The sequence below is a fragment of the Coptis chinensis genome, chromosome 8 (assembly GCF_015680905.1).
Source record: "Coptis chinensis isolate HL-2020 chromosome 8, ASM1568090v1, whole genome shotgun sequence".
Taxonomy (NCBI): Eukaryota; Viridiplantae; Streptophyta; class Magnoliopsida; order Ranunculales; family Ranunculaceae; genus Coptis; species Coptis chinensis.
In genome coordinates, this window is record NC_141463.1 from 60089132 (window position 1) to 60105170 (window position 16039).

The following is a 16039-nucleotide window of genomic DNA, read 5'->3' on the forward strand; positions in this document are numbered from 1 at the left end:
ACACCAGCAAGCACCTCCACTGAACTCAACAACCAATCTCACGCCAACCAAACTAGGAACTCACGTATCTCATCAGTTTTGACACATTTAATTGAGTTAGCTAGCTCCAATTCCTGCAAAATCAATAAAAACACACTAATTAAATCAAACAAATTAAATAAATGGACTAACTAATATAAAATTGAGTGTAAATATGTAATATTTACGTGCTTATCACCAATATATGGAACAACCGTTGTAGGATTACAATGCAAACACAGAACCATGTTCTCGCTGTGGTAGTTCATATCATTGGGCATTTCAATGCACATCATATGCCGAGGTTGAGTATACTATGGAAAATCCTTACGAACCTCAATTTTCAAGCTTTCGTAGTACCCAATACACCCCAAAGTTTTCTAATCATGTAAACAATTCATGGAGTTCCATCACAGATAGTCAACCACCATTCATGTATCTATATGGTCAGTCAGAGTGCGGTTTTACCCAAAGCCCATTACCATTCATATCACCATCCATATCTAATTCATATCCCACTCCACTCTCTATCAAATACCTTCTGTTCTCTCCAATCCATTTCAATCAATATCATGTATGAGACTAATGTTCTTCCTACTAGTCCAAAAACCAACCAACAAGAGGAACAAGGTGTTGTTATACCAAAACCAATTGCTAATGCCCATTTTGATATTTATGACCAATTAAAACCCCATCACCATCTACCTGACTATCATGTGAATTCCAGTTCTTATGATGATTACATGCCTAAAGTTACAGTTTCTCCCATTTGCCTTAGTACACCCATGGAAGATAACACTCCGGCAGAAGAAAATCTAGAACATGTGTTGGAGAATGACTCAACACACTTGGATAATGACAAAGAGGACAAAGAAAATCAAGTGCCTGGAGAAGAGGATATAAATTATATAGTGGAAAGTGGATCTAATTTTAGTTTGGCTATTAAAGACTTATCGATGGAACAAATTTGTGACATCCTTAATATTACCGATATGAACCATAAATTTGTGGAAACGCCAAAGCTAGATGAAGAGTTCCCTGAGTCCTCGAGATCATATGAAGAACCACCACCCCACCATCATTCCACCGAGTTAACACCTCTCGAAAGACAACCTCCATTCATCAAAAATCCACCGGCCAAATTATGAGGACTGTACCACTAAACCATTTTAAAGAAACCTCAATCTCGCACTTAAGCCAATTGCCTTTGAAATCCTTCATAATTTTCTAAACCTTCCCAGTAAAGAGACTTTGCCCAACATACAAACTTTTGAGACTCTCATTCCAGTTGAGAAGAGCCCCACATTGATTGAAGTGCCAGAAAAAGAGAAAATAGAATATAAGGTGGAATATGAATTCTTGAGAGCATACGATGATCCCTTTATTCAAGTGGTTGAAAAACCCAATTTGCCATATGTCGAATCGTCTAAGCCTTATAAAGAACAACTACTACCACACTAACACTCTTTTGGATAATCCAATGATGGGTTATTGCATAAGTTCCATGACGGTTTACATAAGTTTTCTTTTATCATTCTACATTTTACACACCAAATGCATCATTTCATTCTGTTTGGGGGTAAATGCTTTCATATGTTTTTTAAGGATGCCCAACCACACTGCAGGATGTGTGCTCGTTGCCAACAACTTGGCGTATTACTAAACCTAATATGATGCCTTTAAATCCCATTATGGTAGTGGAATTTTTTGTTATGTGTGGGGATTGATTTCATGTGTCATTTTCCTGGTTCCCATGGTTTTATTTATATTCTTGTTGCAGTGGACTACGTTTTCGAATAGATAGAGGCCATGGCTTGCCGTAGCAATGACCATACGACAGTTGTGTTTTTCATTAAGGAATACATTTTCTCTCGTTTTGGCATCCCTAAAGCCATCATCAGTGATGGCAGAACACATTTTTGCAATCGAGTTGTTGCTTCTTTAGTTAATAGATACGGAGTTACCCATAAGGTGGCAACTCCTTATCATCCGCAAACTAGTGGCCAAGTAGAAGTCTTTAATAGGGAAATTAAAAAGATTTTAGAAACGACAGTCAATCCTGATCGGAAAGATTGGTCTAAATGTCAAATAGATGCCTTATGGACATACCAGATAGCTTTTAAAACTCCTATAGGAATGTCTCATTTTAGACTTGTGTTTGGAAAACCTTGTCACTTGCCTGTTGAATTGGACGCCAATGCTATGTGGGCTATAAAAAGCCTGAACTTCAATATTGATGAGGCTGGTGTCAAGTGCAAATTGCAGTTAAATGAGCTTGAAGAACTTCGTAGTGATTCTTATGATCTCGCGAAGGATTATAAAGCTAACATGAAATGTGTTCATGATAAACATATTTTGCATAAAGAGTTTGTAGTTGGTCAAAAGGTTTTGCTTTACAACTCACGTTTGCATATTTTCCCAGGAAAATTAAAAACCCATTGGTCTGGTCCTTTTCTAGTTATTGAAGTCACCCCTCACGGGGCAATCACCTTGGTCAATCCCAAGGACAACAGTACTTTTCACGTCAATGGCCAACATTTAAAACTTTTTCATGAGTTAAGGTCTCCAACTGTGGAGAATGTCTTTTTACAGGACCCTGTATATGAGGACTAACCTTTGATATTTGGTGTACTTCCTTTCATCTCCATATATATTGGTAGTGCACCATTAAAGTAATCGGGCCCTCCCTTTGGAGTGTGTGGCTATAAGTATAGGATCCTAAGTCCACGTTTAATGTAATTCACATTTTCCACTCTTGCATGTTTTCTCGTTTTTGAGTCGTGTTTCTTTATGAAGTGAATTACGTCCTTATTGCTTTATTGTTTTCTTTTATATTAAACCTTATTCATAAAAAGTAAAAAAATATTTAAATCCGATAAACATTAGTCTAGTAAGTCTCAGGAATCTGACTTTAAAAGACCCACGTTTTAAAAAACAAATTATAAACCCTGTTTTCAAAAATTTGTTTGGGGGTGGGGTGTTTAGTCTTTCAATTCTTGATCACTCAACTTCCTATTCCTGTTCCTTCTGTCGTTTAGTCATACTTTGATTCGTGTTGCCACAATCTATAGGGGAGTTTTCAAGTATCCTCTGATCTTCCTCTATGCCTTGTGATCCAGAAGCTTTGACTGAGTAGAGAAGGGATGAGATGATTGTGAGTTCAGGGTTGAACCAACTGGTGGCTGCCTACATTTCTCCTTGTTTATTTAGGAGAATCAAACCCTATTTTGCATAGTTCCTAAGAGAGAATCCCTATGGTTTATATAGGAAGAGCTACAAGAGTCCTAGGGTTAGGACTTTCCTCACCGCTTGTGAGTTCCCTTCCATCTTTGGACTCTGCCTTCGATTATGATTTCTCTCCTTATGGAAGTCTGAATCTAGACCATATCTTATGAGAGGTAAGTTTCCTTGTTGATCATAATGTCCCATTGTGTATGGGAAAATTATATCTAAAAGGTAACTCCTAAGATATGTCATCACGATTCCTTCCTTATCATCAGAGATCGCCATCTTCAGTTTCCTTCTGTTCAAGAACTATCTATATCAGTTCCTAACGACTTGGAGAACTGTCATATTTAGAGGCGGCAGTAAGCCATGTGCCTAGCACATGTCCACTAAATACTCGTGCTAAGTACGAGATCACTTATTCACAGAACTGATAAGATGGTCCTCGTCTTATTCTCGATATCTATAGTCTTAGGTTATTTCCCATACAAGTGTCATCTGTTCAATGATGGGAAATCCCCCTTAGATAAGGTATTCTCTTACATGAGCTTCAAGGATGTGAAATCCCCCTTAGAGATGCCCCCTATCGTGCCATCTAGCACATGGGCGCTTGAAGCGTCACTGCTTTTGGCGCGAGAATCTTTTCCCAAAACTATTACTGGAACTACTAACATATCCAACTAATTAAAGCTCTAAAAAGATGGCTCGAACAGACACATCGTTTCCCAAAAAAAGTAATGATGGCAGTTCCATCCTGAAAAAACACAATGCTTGGGCTAATCATAACCGTCCATCTTATCTGTATATAAAAGATTTGGTGAGAGCACTCTCATTATTTCTTCTGCTACTTTTTTCTGCATACTGAACCTTTTGATCTCCCATTAGGGTTTAACTAATACTTGAAATTTTCTCTCTTCTCCGATCATGAATCCCAACTAGTCACTTGTAAACTTTGGAGATATTTCCTCCTTGGAACTGATCCGAGAGAAATTTCACATCCCTGAGGATATCAACCTGGAGTGGGGGAGGTTATCTGATGAGTTAGCCTATAAGAAAGTGGCGCTCATCACCATTGGTTAGCTTAGGGCTGGACTCACTCTTCCCCTCCACCCATTACTAAGAGAGTGTCTGATTCACTTCAATCTTGCTCTTGGTCAGGTAGCACCCTTGTTCTACAAAACTATCATGTATTATGCCCTTCTTGCCAAGAGACATGGATTTTCTTTGAACTGTTGGGTGTTTGGTTACTTTTATGAGGTCCGGCGTATTCGACACCAATCATACTATTATCTTATGACCAGAGACAAGAACTCTTCGATCGTCTTTTTTTAGGGGAAGCAGAGTGACGAAGGTTGGGTTGATCACCACTTTCGTGTGTTGGGTGATGTGTGGGACGTTCGTCCTTCTGATGCTGATGGTGAGCCAATAGGAATTTCTGTTCCCAGAAAACACACCCATGCTCCAACTAGTAAGTCTACTTACTTAGGAACTTTATAATTTTATATAAGAGTATTTCACATGAATTTCTTTGTTATTATTCCTTAGATGACTCTTCCCCCTGGAATCAACTAACTGCAACTAATGCTGCTTGGGTGATAGTTCCTGATCCCACCCGTCTTTTTGAATATTTCAACATGTCTACTGAAAAATTACTGTAACTTGCCCCTGGCTTTTCCCCTTTTGGGATAAATACTGTGAATTCTGGGCGCACAACACTTCCTCCTCCTATGGATCAGGATGCTAGACTTCTTCCTCCTCCAGTTCAGGATGAATCCTCTTTGAGTACTAGAAGAAGAGGAAACCGCAAAGAGAAGAGCTCTGTGGCCGCCTCTAGTGATGCTACAGCGTCGAGCCCAGTTCAAGAGCCTGCTGTCAGTGATGATTGTGTGATCACTGGCGGGAGAGGCCCTGAACTGCCTTATGAACTGCTGGCAGCTAGTAATTTCCAAAGGGAAGTGCGTGCATCCAACCGTCATAAACTGAAGAGAACTGCTCCTGCTTCTGCTTTTGATGTTGCCTTGTCTAGTAAGAAAATGAAGTTTCACCCTCTCTTTGTTAATGAAGAAGCACTTTTTAAGGTTTCTGTGACTATTCCTCATTTTGATTTTGAGAAAGTAGCTATACCCCTACCAGTTCTAGATCCTCCCACAACATTTGGACAAACTGGTGACAGTGTCTTTCTGACTGTTGACCCTTCCCTCCTTGATAATCACAAGGGGAAGAGCATTACTGAAACAATTGTTGTAACTGTTGCTCTCCCTCCTCCTCAATTCAGTGATAGGAGGGGGGTGAGTGATGACATTCCCTTTTCACCAAGATCTCTAGATTCCCCTGAAAGGGAGATGATCGTGGAGATAAGGCGTTGGAGACAAACTGATGAACTACCTGTTACCAACAAGCATTCTATTAATGATGTTGATATCGCGCTTAGAGTTCTAGAAGCTGCGCGACTTCCTGTTGACAAGGCTGGAGCCAGCATGTTTGGAAGCCTAGACTTGTCCTTTCACTGATCTGTTGTTCATCTTGCCAAGGTAAACCTTTCCCTCTCTGTTCAATGTTCTGTTTCTCTCATTGTTTCAGTTACACACTCTGTATCCTTTTCCAGTTAGTGAATAACTTTTTATCCATGAAAGAGCCCATTTTTGCAGCCTCAGCCGGTACAACCACTGATGACATGGCTACTGGTGAGCTGATCTGGGCGAAAGAGGCTGCTGAGAAAAGAGTTAAAGAGTTGCAGATCCAAGTTGACCAGCTCTTGGCCAAAGAGAAGAAGTCTGATACTGGTTTTAAGAACATGAGATATATGATCTCCAACCTCCGGAGCTCTTTAGAAAAAGCCCAGAAAGGAGCTGCTGACGCTGCTACTTGGAAAGTGAAGTTCTTGAAACTGCGCGCCGTTTTTACCACCCTGCAAGCAAAACATGACCAGGTCCAAGGGGAACTTCACCATAAGAACACCAAGATGAGGACCCTTGGCCAAGCCATTACCTATGCAAATGAGGTCATGTCAGGCTATGAGAGGGCTTTAAAAGAGAAATGTCTTCGCTCTGATAAGAAATTTGGTGACCTTTTGGCGGAAACCTCTGAGTTCTATTCTCAAGTGGTGAAGGAGATGAAGAAGAGATCAGCTGAAAATGTCATTCCCTTTGCTCTGAGGGTGCTTGATGTTTCTTAAGAGTCCTTCGATACTACCAGACAAGTTAAGTTTGAGGAGGCTATTGAGGCTACTGGATATGTCTCTCAGTTGGATGCTCAGGGGCGAGTGACCAACCCTTTCATCTTGTTTCCTGATCTAGACACTAGTATCTTAGCTATCCAAGAAGAACTTATGCCTGATGCATCCTCATTTTCTGAAGAAGACACCGATGATGACATGCCTCCCGTTCAGCTTCCTTTTTTGCAAGTTCCAACTTCAGGTCAGTGTTCTGTTCAGCCTTCAACCATTCTAGCTAATCTAACCACACAATCTGTTATTGAAAGTGAAACAAGAGTTCTTGACGATGGTGCAGTAGCAAGCACTAATGGTGAACCAAAGTTTGATTCTACCCCTGCTTCATAAGCATTTCATTTGATGATTCACAAAAACAATTATTTTTAAACAATTATTCTATGGGTTTGTAATATTGAGCTATGTAGCCCACATAATATTTTACTTATTGAGCTCTGGAACTCTTCTAGTTTATGCATGCATGCTACTTATTTACTGGACTCTGCAACTCTTCTAGTTTATGCATACATTTATAGCATTTTATATTATATGACATATGTTACTATGCATACTCTACCCTTGATGCCCCCAAAGTTCATTTGGAACAACAATAGGTGACCCTAGTAGGCTAAACAGATTAAAATGAGGCATAACTAGAATCTGATCAGGATATCATGGAAGTCATTCAAGTTAACTGTAATTAAGAGTTCGATCACAATAGAGACATATGTCTTTGCGAAAGTAACTTGGTGCCATGAGCACGACATTGTGTTTCATAACGACAGGTCCTATTTATTTAAAAAATGAATAGGTTATCGTTCGAACAGCAGTGGGGGACTCTTCCTCAGCGCCATCATGCTGATATATTTCCAGGCCAATGATTGCGTGCTAGGATCTGAATCCAACCCAGATCTTCCGAGCAACCCCTATGTTGGATGTATTAAGAGATCTAGGAACTGGCATACAGTTCAGGCTCTCAAGAACACTATCTCTTGTTCCAAGTCAAACTGGCATACAGTTTACTGAACATTTAGTGTGGTCCTATTCCCTAAAGGCTTAACCCATCGAGGATAATCGCAGTTTGAAAGAACTGGTGTACAGTTCCAGCTGCGTGGGGATGTGAAAGGAACTGGCATACAGTTCAACTTTTCCATACTCAGTATCACTGGTTCTAAAGCAAATTGGCATACAATATTCTTAAACATATAGTGAGAAGATAATTCCCTGAAGGCTTAGTCCAGTGTGGATCATAAATAAAGAACTGATGCAAGGAAGAAATTCGATTGCAATATGGAGAACTTTATTGATGACATGGAAAGGAGTAAACAATGCATAAAGAAGTATAGAATAACAATTTACTGATAGTACTTGCAAAGGTGCTGTGTGTTCCATGGTTTGACAAGAACGTCTCCTTTAACAATGCGTAGGTAGTAAAAACCAGTTTGACCAACCTTGTCGATGATGTATGGTCCTTCCCAGTTGGGCCCAAGCTTGCCGTTGGGCTCTGGGATCTCACGCAGAACCAGATCCCCAGATTTGAAAGATCGAATCCGGACTCTCTTGTCGTATGATCTTTTCAGAATTTGCTGATTGGCAGATAAGCGTAGTGCAACACCTTCTCTTTTTTCATCTAAGAGATCCATCTCTCTGCATAACAATTCCTCATTGTCTAGGGTGTGCACAATGTCAGATTTTTTAGTGGGAGCTACCAGTTCAGGAGGTATAACATCTTCAGTTTCGTAGGTCAGTGAAAATCAGGATTCACCAGTTGACCGTCTGGGTGTAGTTCGGAATGCCCATAGGACCTTAGGTAGTTCCTCAACCCATAAACTTTTGGCGTCATCTAGTTTACGCTTCATGTTATCCAAAATAACCTTATTAGAGGCTTCAGCTTGGCCGTTGCCTTGCGGATATCTTGGAGTTGAAAACATATGGATAATGTGAAACTCTTCACAAAGTTCAGCAACCAATCCCCCAGTGAACTGTTGCCCATTATCCGAGATGATAACTTTGGGTATGCCAAACCTGCAGACAATGTTGTTCCAAATGAACTTTCTAACATCCTGTTCTCGAATGAGGACCAGGGGAATTGCTTCCATCCACTTGGTGAAGTAATCCGTTGTGACCAGTAAGAATCTGACATTGCCGGGAGCTGGTGGTAGAGGTCCTACAATGTCAGTTCCCCACTATGCAAATGGCCATGGACTGGTCAATAGGTGCAGTTCTGTTGCTAGAGCATGAATAAGCGGAGCATATCGTTGACAATTTTTACATTTGCGGGCAAAAATTTGTGCATCCTTTTGGATGTAAGGGCAAAAGTATCCTTGCCTTAGGATCTTGAGAGCTAGTGTTCTGCCCCCAGCGTGGTTGCCACAAATTCCTTAGCGAACCTCTCGCATAACCTGTTCAGCGAGGTCTAGGGAGAGACATCTGAGATGAGGTCCCAGAAAGGACTTCTTGTACAGATCATCTTCAATGAGGGTGTATCTTTGTATCTTTGCAAGCAGACGCCTTGCTACATTCTTATCCTCAGGGAGTGTACCATCTTTAAGGTAGGACTTGTATGGATCTATCTAATTTGAAATGATGGCTGGAATAACACAAACTATTATAACTGTGAGTGCTTGGATGCTTGATTTCTCTTAGAACTCTATCGGGATAGAACGAGACTTGTTGTTGCCTAACATCGAGGCAACATATGTCAAAGCATCTTCTTGTCAATTTTTTGATCGAGACAGCTGATAGAACTGAATATTCTAAAACTTGCCTTGGAGACCCTTACCAGTTCCAGGTATTTGGCCATTCGTTCGTCTCTGGCCTCATATCCTCCATCAACTTGAAACACAACCAGCTGTGAGTCACTAAAAACTGTAAGGTGTGTTAGGCTCAGGTCGAGAGCTATTGTGAGGCCAGCAAGTGTCGCATCATATTCTGCCTCATTATTAATGGTGTTATAACCCAACCGGATAGATTTCTCCAGTCGCATGTTGTTAGGAGTAACTAACACAACTCCCACTCCTACACCTCTGTCATTTGAAGACCCATCCACAAACAGTTGCCATCCGAAGCTTGACTCCCATGGGTCTGGATAGGCGTTTGGAGGTTCAGGCAATATGCCCTCATCTGAACTGGGGGTTGTTGAGTCGTACCCAGTGTATGTCATTGGAAAATCTCTCAAGAATTCTGCTAGTGTCTGACTCTTCTCTGAGATTCGTGGAACATAGATAATATCATATTCTGACAGTTGCACAGACCACTTAGCTAACCTCCCTGACCTGTTCAGCCTTTCAAGAACTGATCGTAACTAGTATTATGTAATTACACTGATAGTGTGGGACTGGAAGTACGGTCGTAACTTCTCTGCTGCAAAAACAAGGGATAAAGTAACTCTTTCGAGTTTAGGATATCTTGTTTCTACTAGTAGGAGCGTTCGGTTCAAGAAATAGACAGATTTTTCAACCTTCTTTTCATCCACACGTATCAGTACAGAACTGATACCATAGTCAGACGAACAGAGAGAAAGACCCAAAACTTCTCTCTCAATTAGTTTGGAAAGGATTGGTGGTGCCCCCAGGTATGTTTTAAGCTGATTGAATGCTTTTTGGCATTCTTCCATCCATGCAAAGGAGATATTTTTTCTAAGTAACTAAAATAGAGGTTTGCACTTGTTTGAACTCTTGGAGATGAACCTGTTCAAAGCTGCTAACCTGCCTGTGACTTTTTGAACCTCTTTCATATTCTTAGGTGAAGGCATTTCTATGAGTTCCCGGATCTGATCTGGGTTTGCCTCGATTCCTCGCTTAGTAACTAGATACCCTAAAAACTTCCCTGATGATATAGCAAAATCACATTTTGCATGGTTGAGTTTCATGCGATACTCTCGGAGAACGTCAAATGCACATTCCAAGTGGGAAAGATGATCTCCCCGTTTCAGACTCTTGATCAAGAGATCATCTACATACACCTCCACAATGTCTCCTATCAATCTTTCAAACATTTTGTTCACCAAGCGTTGGTACGTGGCCCCTGTACTTTTCAGTCCGAATGGCATGACCTGATAACAGTACAGGCCATCCTCGGTTGTGAAACTTGTGTGCTTGTGGTCTTCCTCATGCAATGGGATCTGGTTGTAGCCAGATGACCCATTGTGACAGATAACAGTTCATGGCTAGCCGTCTCATCTACCAATTTGTCAATCCGCGGTAGAGGGTAACTATCTTTTGGACATACGCGGTTTAGATCTGTGAAGTCGATACATATTCTCCATGACCCATTATTCTTTCGTACTGGGACAATATTAGAGATCTAGGTGGGGAAATTGATTTCCTTGGCAAAATTAGCTGCCTTTAGTTTTTCCATTTCGGCTTTTACTGCTTTGGACTTATCAACACCTATTCTTCTCGGTTTCTACTTGACTACTACTGCATCACTGCGGACATTGAGCCGGTGGCATGCCACATGGAGGTGCCGAAGGAAACACGTCTGTGTGTTCTCGAAGGAAATGTATTAGAGCCTGACGCTCTTCAGAACTCAACAAGGTGCCGATGAAAGTGGTTTTTGGCGAGCTGCCACCCATAATTTCCACTTCCTCTAACGGCTCTAGTGAGGGGGGACCCTCCCTCTCTCTTGGGACTAGATCCGGGAGAGGGGGGTCCAACTGTAATTACTATTTGGCTGGTTGCCCCACCTCTATTGGTTCAAAAGGGAGTGGGGACTGTCACACCCTGAATTTTGACGAAATCGGAAAAATAATATTTGTTCCCGACTCTTCGATTTTCGAGGTGTGATGCACTCTCAACTTCAAAAAACCCATAACCTGTTTAATTATTCCCATAATTTGGAACCAATAAAATTTTTAAATAAACAAAAGTCCTCTTCATTACAAAAATTCACAAATATGATTAAGTTACAAATTTTTTTTCAATAACTCTTTAATTATAATTACAACTGAAAATACAAAAAAAAAACATTGCCTCAATTAAAATCTATTGCACCTCAAGGGAAAACAAAACATATCCTGTGAATGAGACGCTAGCACAAACCACAAGCATCAACCAACCTTCTTCAACACTAATCTTGTTAAGACTTATCAACTGGGTCCATTTTATGAACACACCCGATAAACAAACATGCAAATTGGGTCAGCATTATAAACAATGCTGGTATAAGTAACCCTAAAATACAAAATATACTTATATATATATATATTCCTCCACCGAGGAGCCTTAACTTCCCACGACTAATACCACATTCTTAATTACAATAATTAAGGTAGGTAGTTTCTCCACTGAGACGCCTTAACTTCAAATCGTACTAGATCAACTACATCTAATAATAAAGTAACAAAACTAAAACTTACTCTATATTTACACTGGTGTAAGCCTAATCACAGAGTGGGTCACACCTGCATAAATAATTAATTCAACCCACCCTTCTGTAAAACCATTGTGAATGCAACCTAAATTAAAATAAATCATTTATTATAGATTTAACGTACCCTTTGATATATCATCACAATTATTGTTTAGAGTTTCTTCAAGTGTCTCTTGAATCACATCGTCTCTATGTCTTACCTAGTTTCCCTGGCTACCATAATCGCTTCCCAACGTCGAACATGTACATCCACATGCCTCCCCTCACATAATGAACCACTTCATGCATAATTATCCTAAGCGGGATATCGCATATCAAGTAACCCCCACACGAACGTCATTACGCGGGTACTGCCACTATTCGGCATAAAATATCGCGCGTCTCGTTCTAATTTTGCGAACAAGATAATCAAGCCACTATTTGGCTATGTCATAAGCGCCATTCAGATTCATTGAAACGCCAGAAGGGCCAATCAAATTACACACGCCCTACACAGGGGCTAATCACATCAGTTGTGGTAGCTAGGTTATAGGATTTTCGTTACATAATTTATTCAAATGTCATACATTTATATCTCATAACCATTTCCCTTTATCACGTGCATGCCAAATACATTATTGCACTAAGCCACAATATTTAAAAATATCTCAATATATCTCATAACGACTTTCATTCTTTCACGTGCCAAATAAATTATTGCACTAAGCCACAATCCCGTGGGAAATATCCACAAATATTATATTACCTCATAGTAGCATCTCACAGATATAATGATGGAGCCTTTATATTTATTTCTCAAAGATATTGCATTTAATAGATATCCTAACATATGATATCATTTAACAGAACAACAATTTCAACATATCACATAACGTCACGATTGCTCCAAAGGTACCGCATAACATTTTTATAGCGTTTTAGGAATATTATGTCTCCTAAAATTTCTATCTCGTCTCGTGTCAAAAATTGCACAATATCAACGTAAAAACTTTCTTAGATAATGACAACCAAATGTATACAAGCTTCCACAGCATTCTACTATTGGATTAGTCTATAAAATTTAATATATAAAAAAAAATAACACAATATACAATCAACAGTCAACGATCAACAGGTCAAACCCAACAATCAATAGTCCCAAACCGGTGTTCATCTAAACGGGTCCTGATGCAAACTCGTATGTAAAACACTTCAACCCATGGTCCTAATCTAACTAAACAAAGCAAAGCCCCAAAACCAAAGCCCAACCAAAATAAAAATAGAAACGGGCCAAACCAAAAATAGAAACTGGCCCAAACAAAAAAAGATTTCGGCCCAACCAAACAAAACAGAAATTTCGGCCCAAGGCCCAACAGAGAGGTCATCTTCCTCACCTCACTAGCAGCCTCTCCTCCACCAATGGATCAGCCACCACGAGTTCCACCCACCGGCACTCCAACCTAACTGAAATTAATCCCAACCAAAACCCCTACAACTTTAATTAACACACCACCCCCTTTTATCAACTGTCGAGATCATTTCCCAAATCTAGATCTCAACCGCCATTAATGTATGTTCCAAGCTTCAACCACACCACTCTCCAACACAACAACCCAACCATCAAATCCTTAATCCCCTGACATCACTCATCATTCAAGTATCAACCAAAAACCACAATAACAAAAGTTCACCTAATCTAATCTACTGGGCGATTTCTTTGGGCCGACATTAACGCCCTTCCAAGCTCCAACAGCCCCCGACATCAATCAAACATCCCTCCTTTAATCCATTGATTACTCATTTTGTTTCAATGGACCAGGACAAGTTTTCCGGAGATAGAGTTGGTTCTTCAATCTATAAACAAGATATAAACACAGTTAGCACTAAATTGAATATAGTACTAAAACCAGTACTAAAACTGAATCAAAACACAGTATGAGCACAGACCATTTTCCAGCATCGTGAAATTGACAATAACGAGAATTTTTATATAAAAGAAATTCATAAAATATCTACTCGCCTTCGTATCGCCGAAACAGAGTATATAGAAAATGAAAGAAAATCAATTCCCATGCACAATCCAGGCTCCGTTCTTCTTTGTTTTAACTTGTCTAATTCTAAGCAAAAATTAGTTTTCTTAAAAATCCTCCATTTTTTATAAACCCTCCCATTCTAAAGAATTCTGCCATATTTTACTTTAAGAAACTTTCCATATTTTCTCCCATAAATTATGAAATTATTCTCTCCATGTTTTCTTATTAGTAAAATCTCTACACCTTATTTTAAAACTTAAAAACTTTCCTATTAAATCATTTTCAAACCATACAACTATTTTCCCTCTTTTTTTTCAAAAAGTCAAACATACATATTCACTCCACTTAACTTAAGACTTAGTCAATATTATATTATTATTATTATTATTATTATTTTTTAAAATAATTAATTTTGGACATTTAATAAAATGAGGGTGTTATAGGGATTGCTTTGTTGTCATAGTGTAGCATGATTTGGCAGCCACCTAATCCCCTCTCATTGTCTCAATTTTCCCATTGTGCGGGAACTTCAAACATTGGTGATAGGTGCTGGGAACAACTCGGAGTCTGTGCAGCCAAGTCCTGCCCAAGATCATGTGATAGGGTGTATTAGTTTTTACCACAACAAAGTTTATGATGAGAGTTACCAGACCAGTAGCTACGGGTAGTTGGATCACCCCAATTGTAAAAGCTTTGTCCTCACTGAATCCATATAGGTTGGAGTTGGTAGCGACCATCTCAAAATCAGGAATCTGTAGCTTCTTGAATGCGTCGTAGTATAACACATCTGATGAGCTGCCTAGATCAACCAATATATGATGCAAATCATAATCTCCAAAAGGGAGTGTTAGAACAAGTGCATATTCATATGGGCTTTGGATGCTATAACAGTCGGCCTCAGTGAAGAGGATAAGCAGATCTTTGTGGGGTACCGAGTTGACCTGTGCACCTGTAGTCAGTTCGCTGTTCATGACCATCATTTGCTTGGCAATGCACATTTGATATTGCATGCCCTTTTCAGTATCTTGCCTACTTCATTTGCTAGCCTTTCCAGAAATCATATTTAGCTGGAGGCGACCATTGAGAGGTCCAGTTCTTGGGGGATCCTGAATTGACGTACTGATCTTCTCAGGCTGTACTGCATTTGCCTATTCGTGTGCTACAAACTGCTTCAAATACCCCCTTTCAATCAGATCATGTAGTTCATTTTTCAGGGTCTTGTAAGCTCTGGTGCTGTGACCCTTACTCTTATAGAACTTGCAGTAGGTCCTTTGGTCTCTAGTACCCAAAGAGCCTGGCTTAAGCGGAGCTGGCCATTTGAGGTAACTCTGATTCTTGATCGAGTCCAGGACCTCATCTAGCATTTTTTTCAAAAGGGCAAAGTTTCTGTCCAGCGAGGGAAGAGCTTCTTCAGCTCCTTCCACTCGTGGTTTCTTATGTGGTTTTCCATCTGTGCTACTGGTGACATTCTGGTATTGTCCTCTGTGCATGCGTCCCTTTGATGGGGATTCAGCCTTTTGGCGACCTCGATTACGGTCTCTTTTTGGCTTTTGAGGGGAAGTGTTCCCTTCTCGAAGGGCCACAGGAGCTGCCCGACTAGCCTTTTTTGCTTCCTGACGTCTATTCAAGACATCCTCCTCCCACCCCACATGATTCTCAACCTTGTCTAGGAGTTCCTCTAAATCACGAGGTGGTTTCCTAGAGAGGGATCCGAATAAGGCGTTGTTTTCATCGAACCCTTGTTTGAAAGCTATTATGGCAGTCTGTTCATCGCAAGACTCAATCTGAATTGAAATTTCCATGAATCGTTGCATGTATGACCTCAATGCTTCTCCATCCTTTTTCTTGATGTTAAACAATGTGTCGATCCGCTTTGGTTGGTGCTTGTTGCATGAGTACCTGTCTATGAAGGTCCTAAACATTTTTTCTGAGGACCTAATCTGCTACTCTGGTAACCTGTGGTACCACTGGAGAGTAGATCCAGACAGGGAAGCCATGAACTCTTGACACATAACGTGGTCATACCTTTCATATTGTCCCATATTTGCTCGATATCTAAATACGTGATCCACCGGATCTGACTTGCCATTGAAGACACTAAACTTGGGTTGTCGGTAGCCGTGGGGGTAAGGCTTTCTCATTATTCGAGATGCAAAAGGAGATCTGCCTGCCCCCATTATGGCGGATTAAACAAGGGAGTCTT

At 40.2% G+C, this 16039-nt stretch overlaps 1 protein-coding gene across 1 annotated transcript; it reads right to left on the minus strand.

Moving 5' to 3' along the window:
- Positions 1–14340: 14340 nt before the first annotated feature.
- LOC147482235 (uncharacterized) lies at positions 14341–14834 on the minus strand. The gene is made up of 2 exons (XM_086579244.1): positions 14484–14834; positions 14341–14418 (listed from the first exon to the last, which is right to left on the minus strand). Exons 1-2 carry the CDS (start codon positions 14832–14834, stop codon positions 14341–14343), a joined length of 429 nt encoding a protein of 142 aa, XP_086435370.1.
- Positions 14835–16039: the final 1205 nt, after the last annotated feature.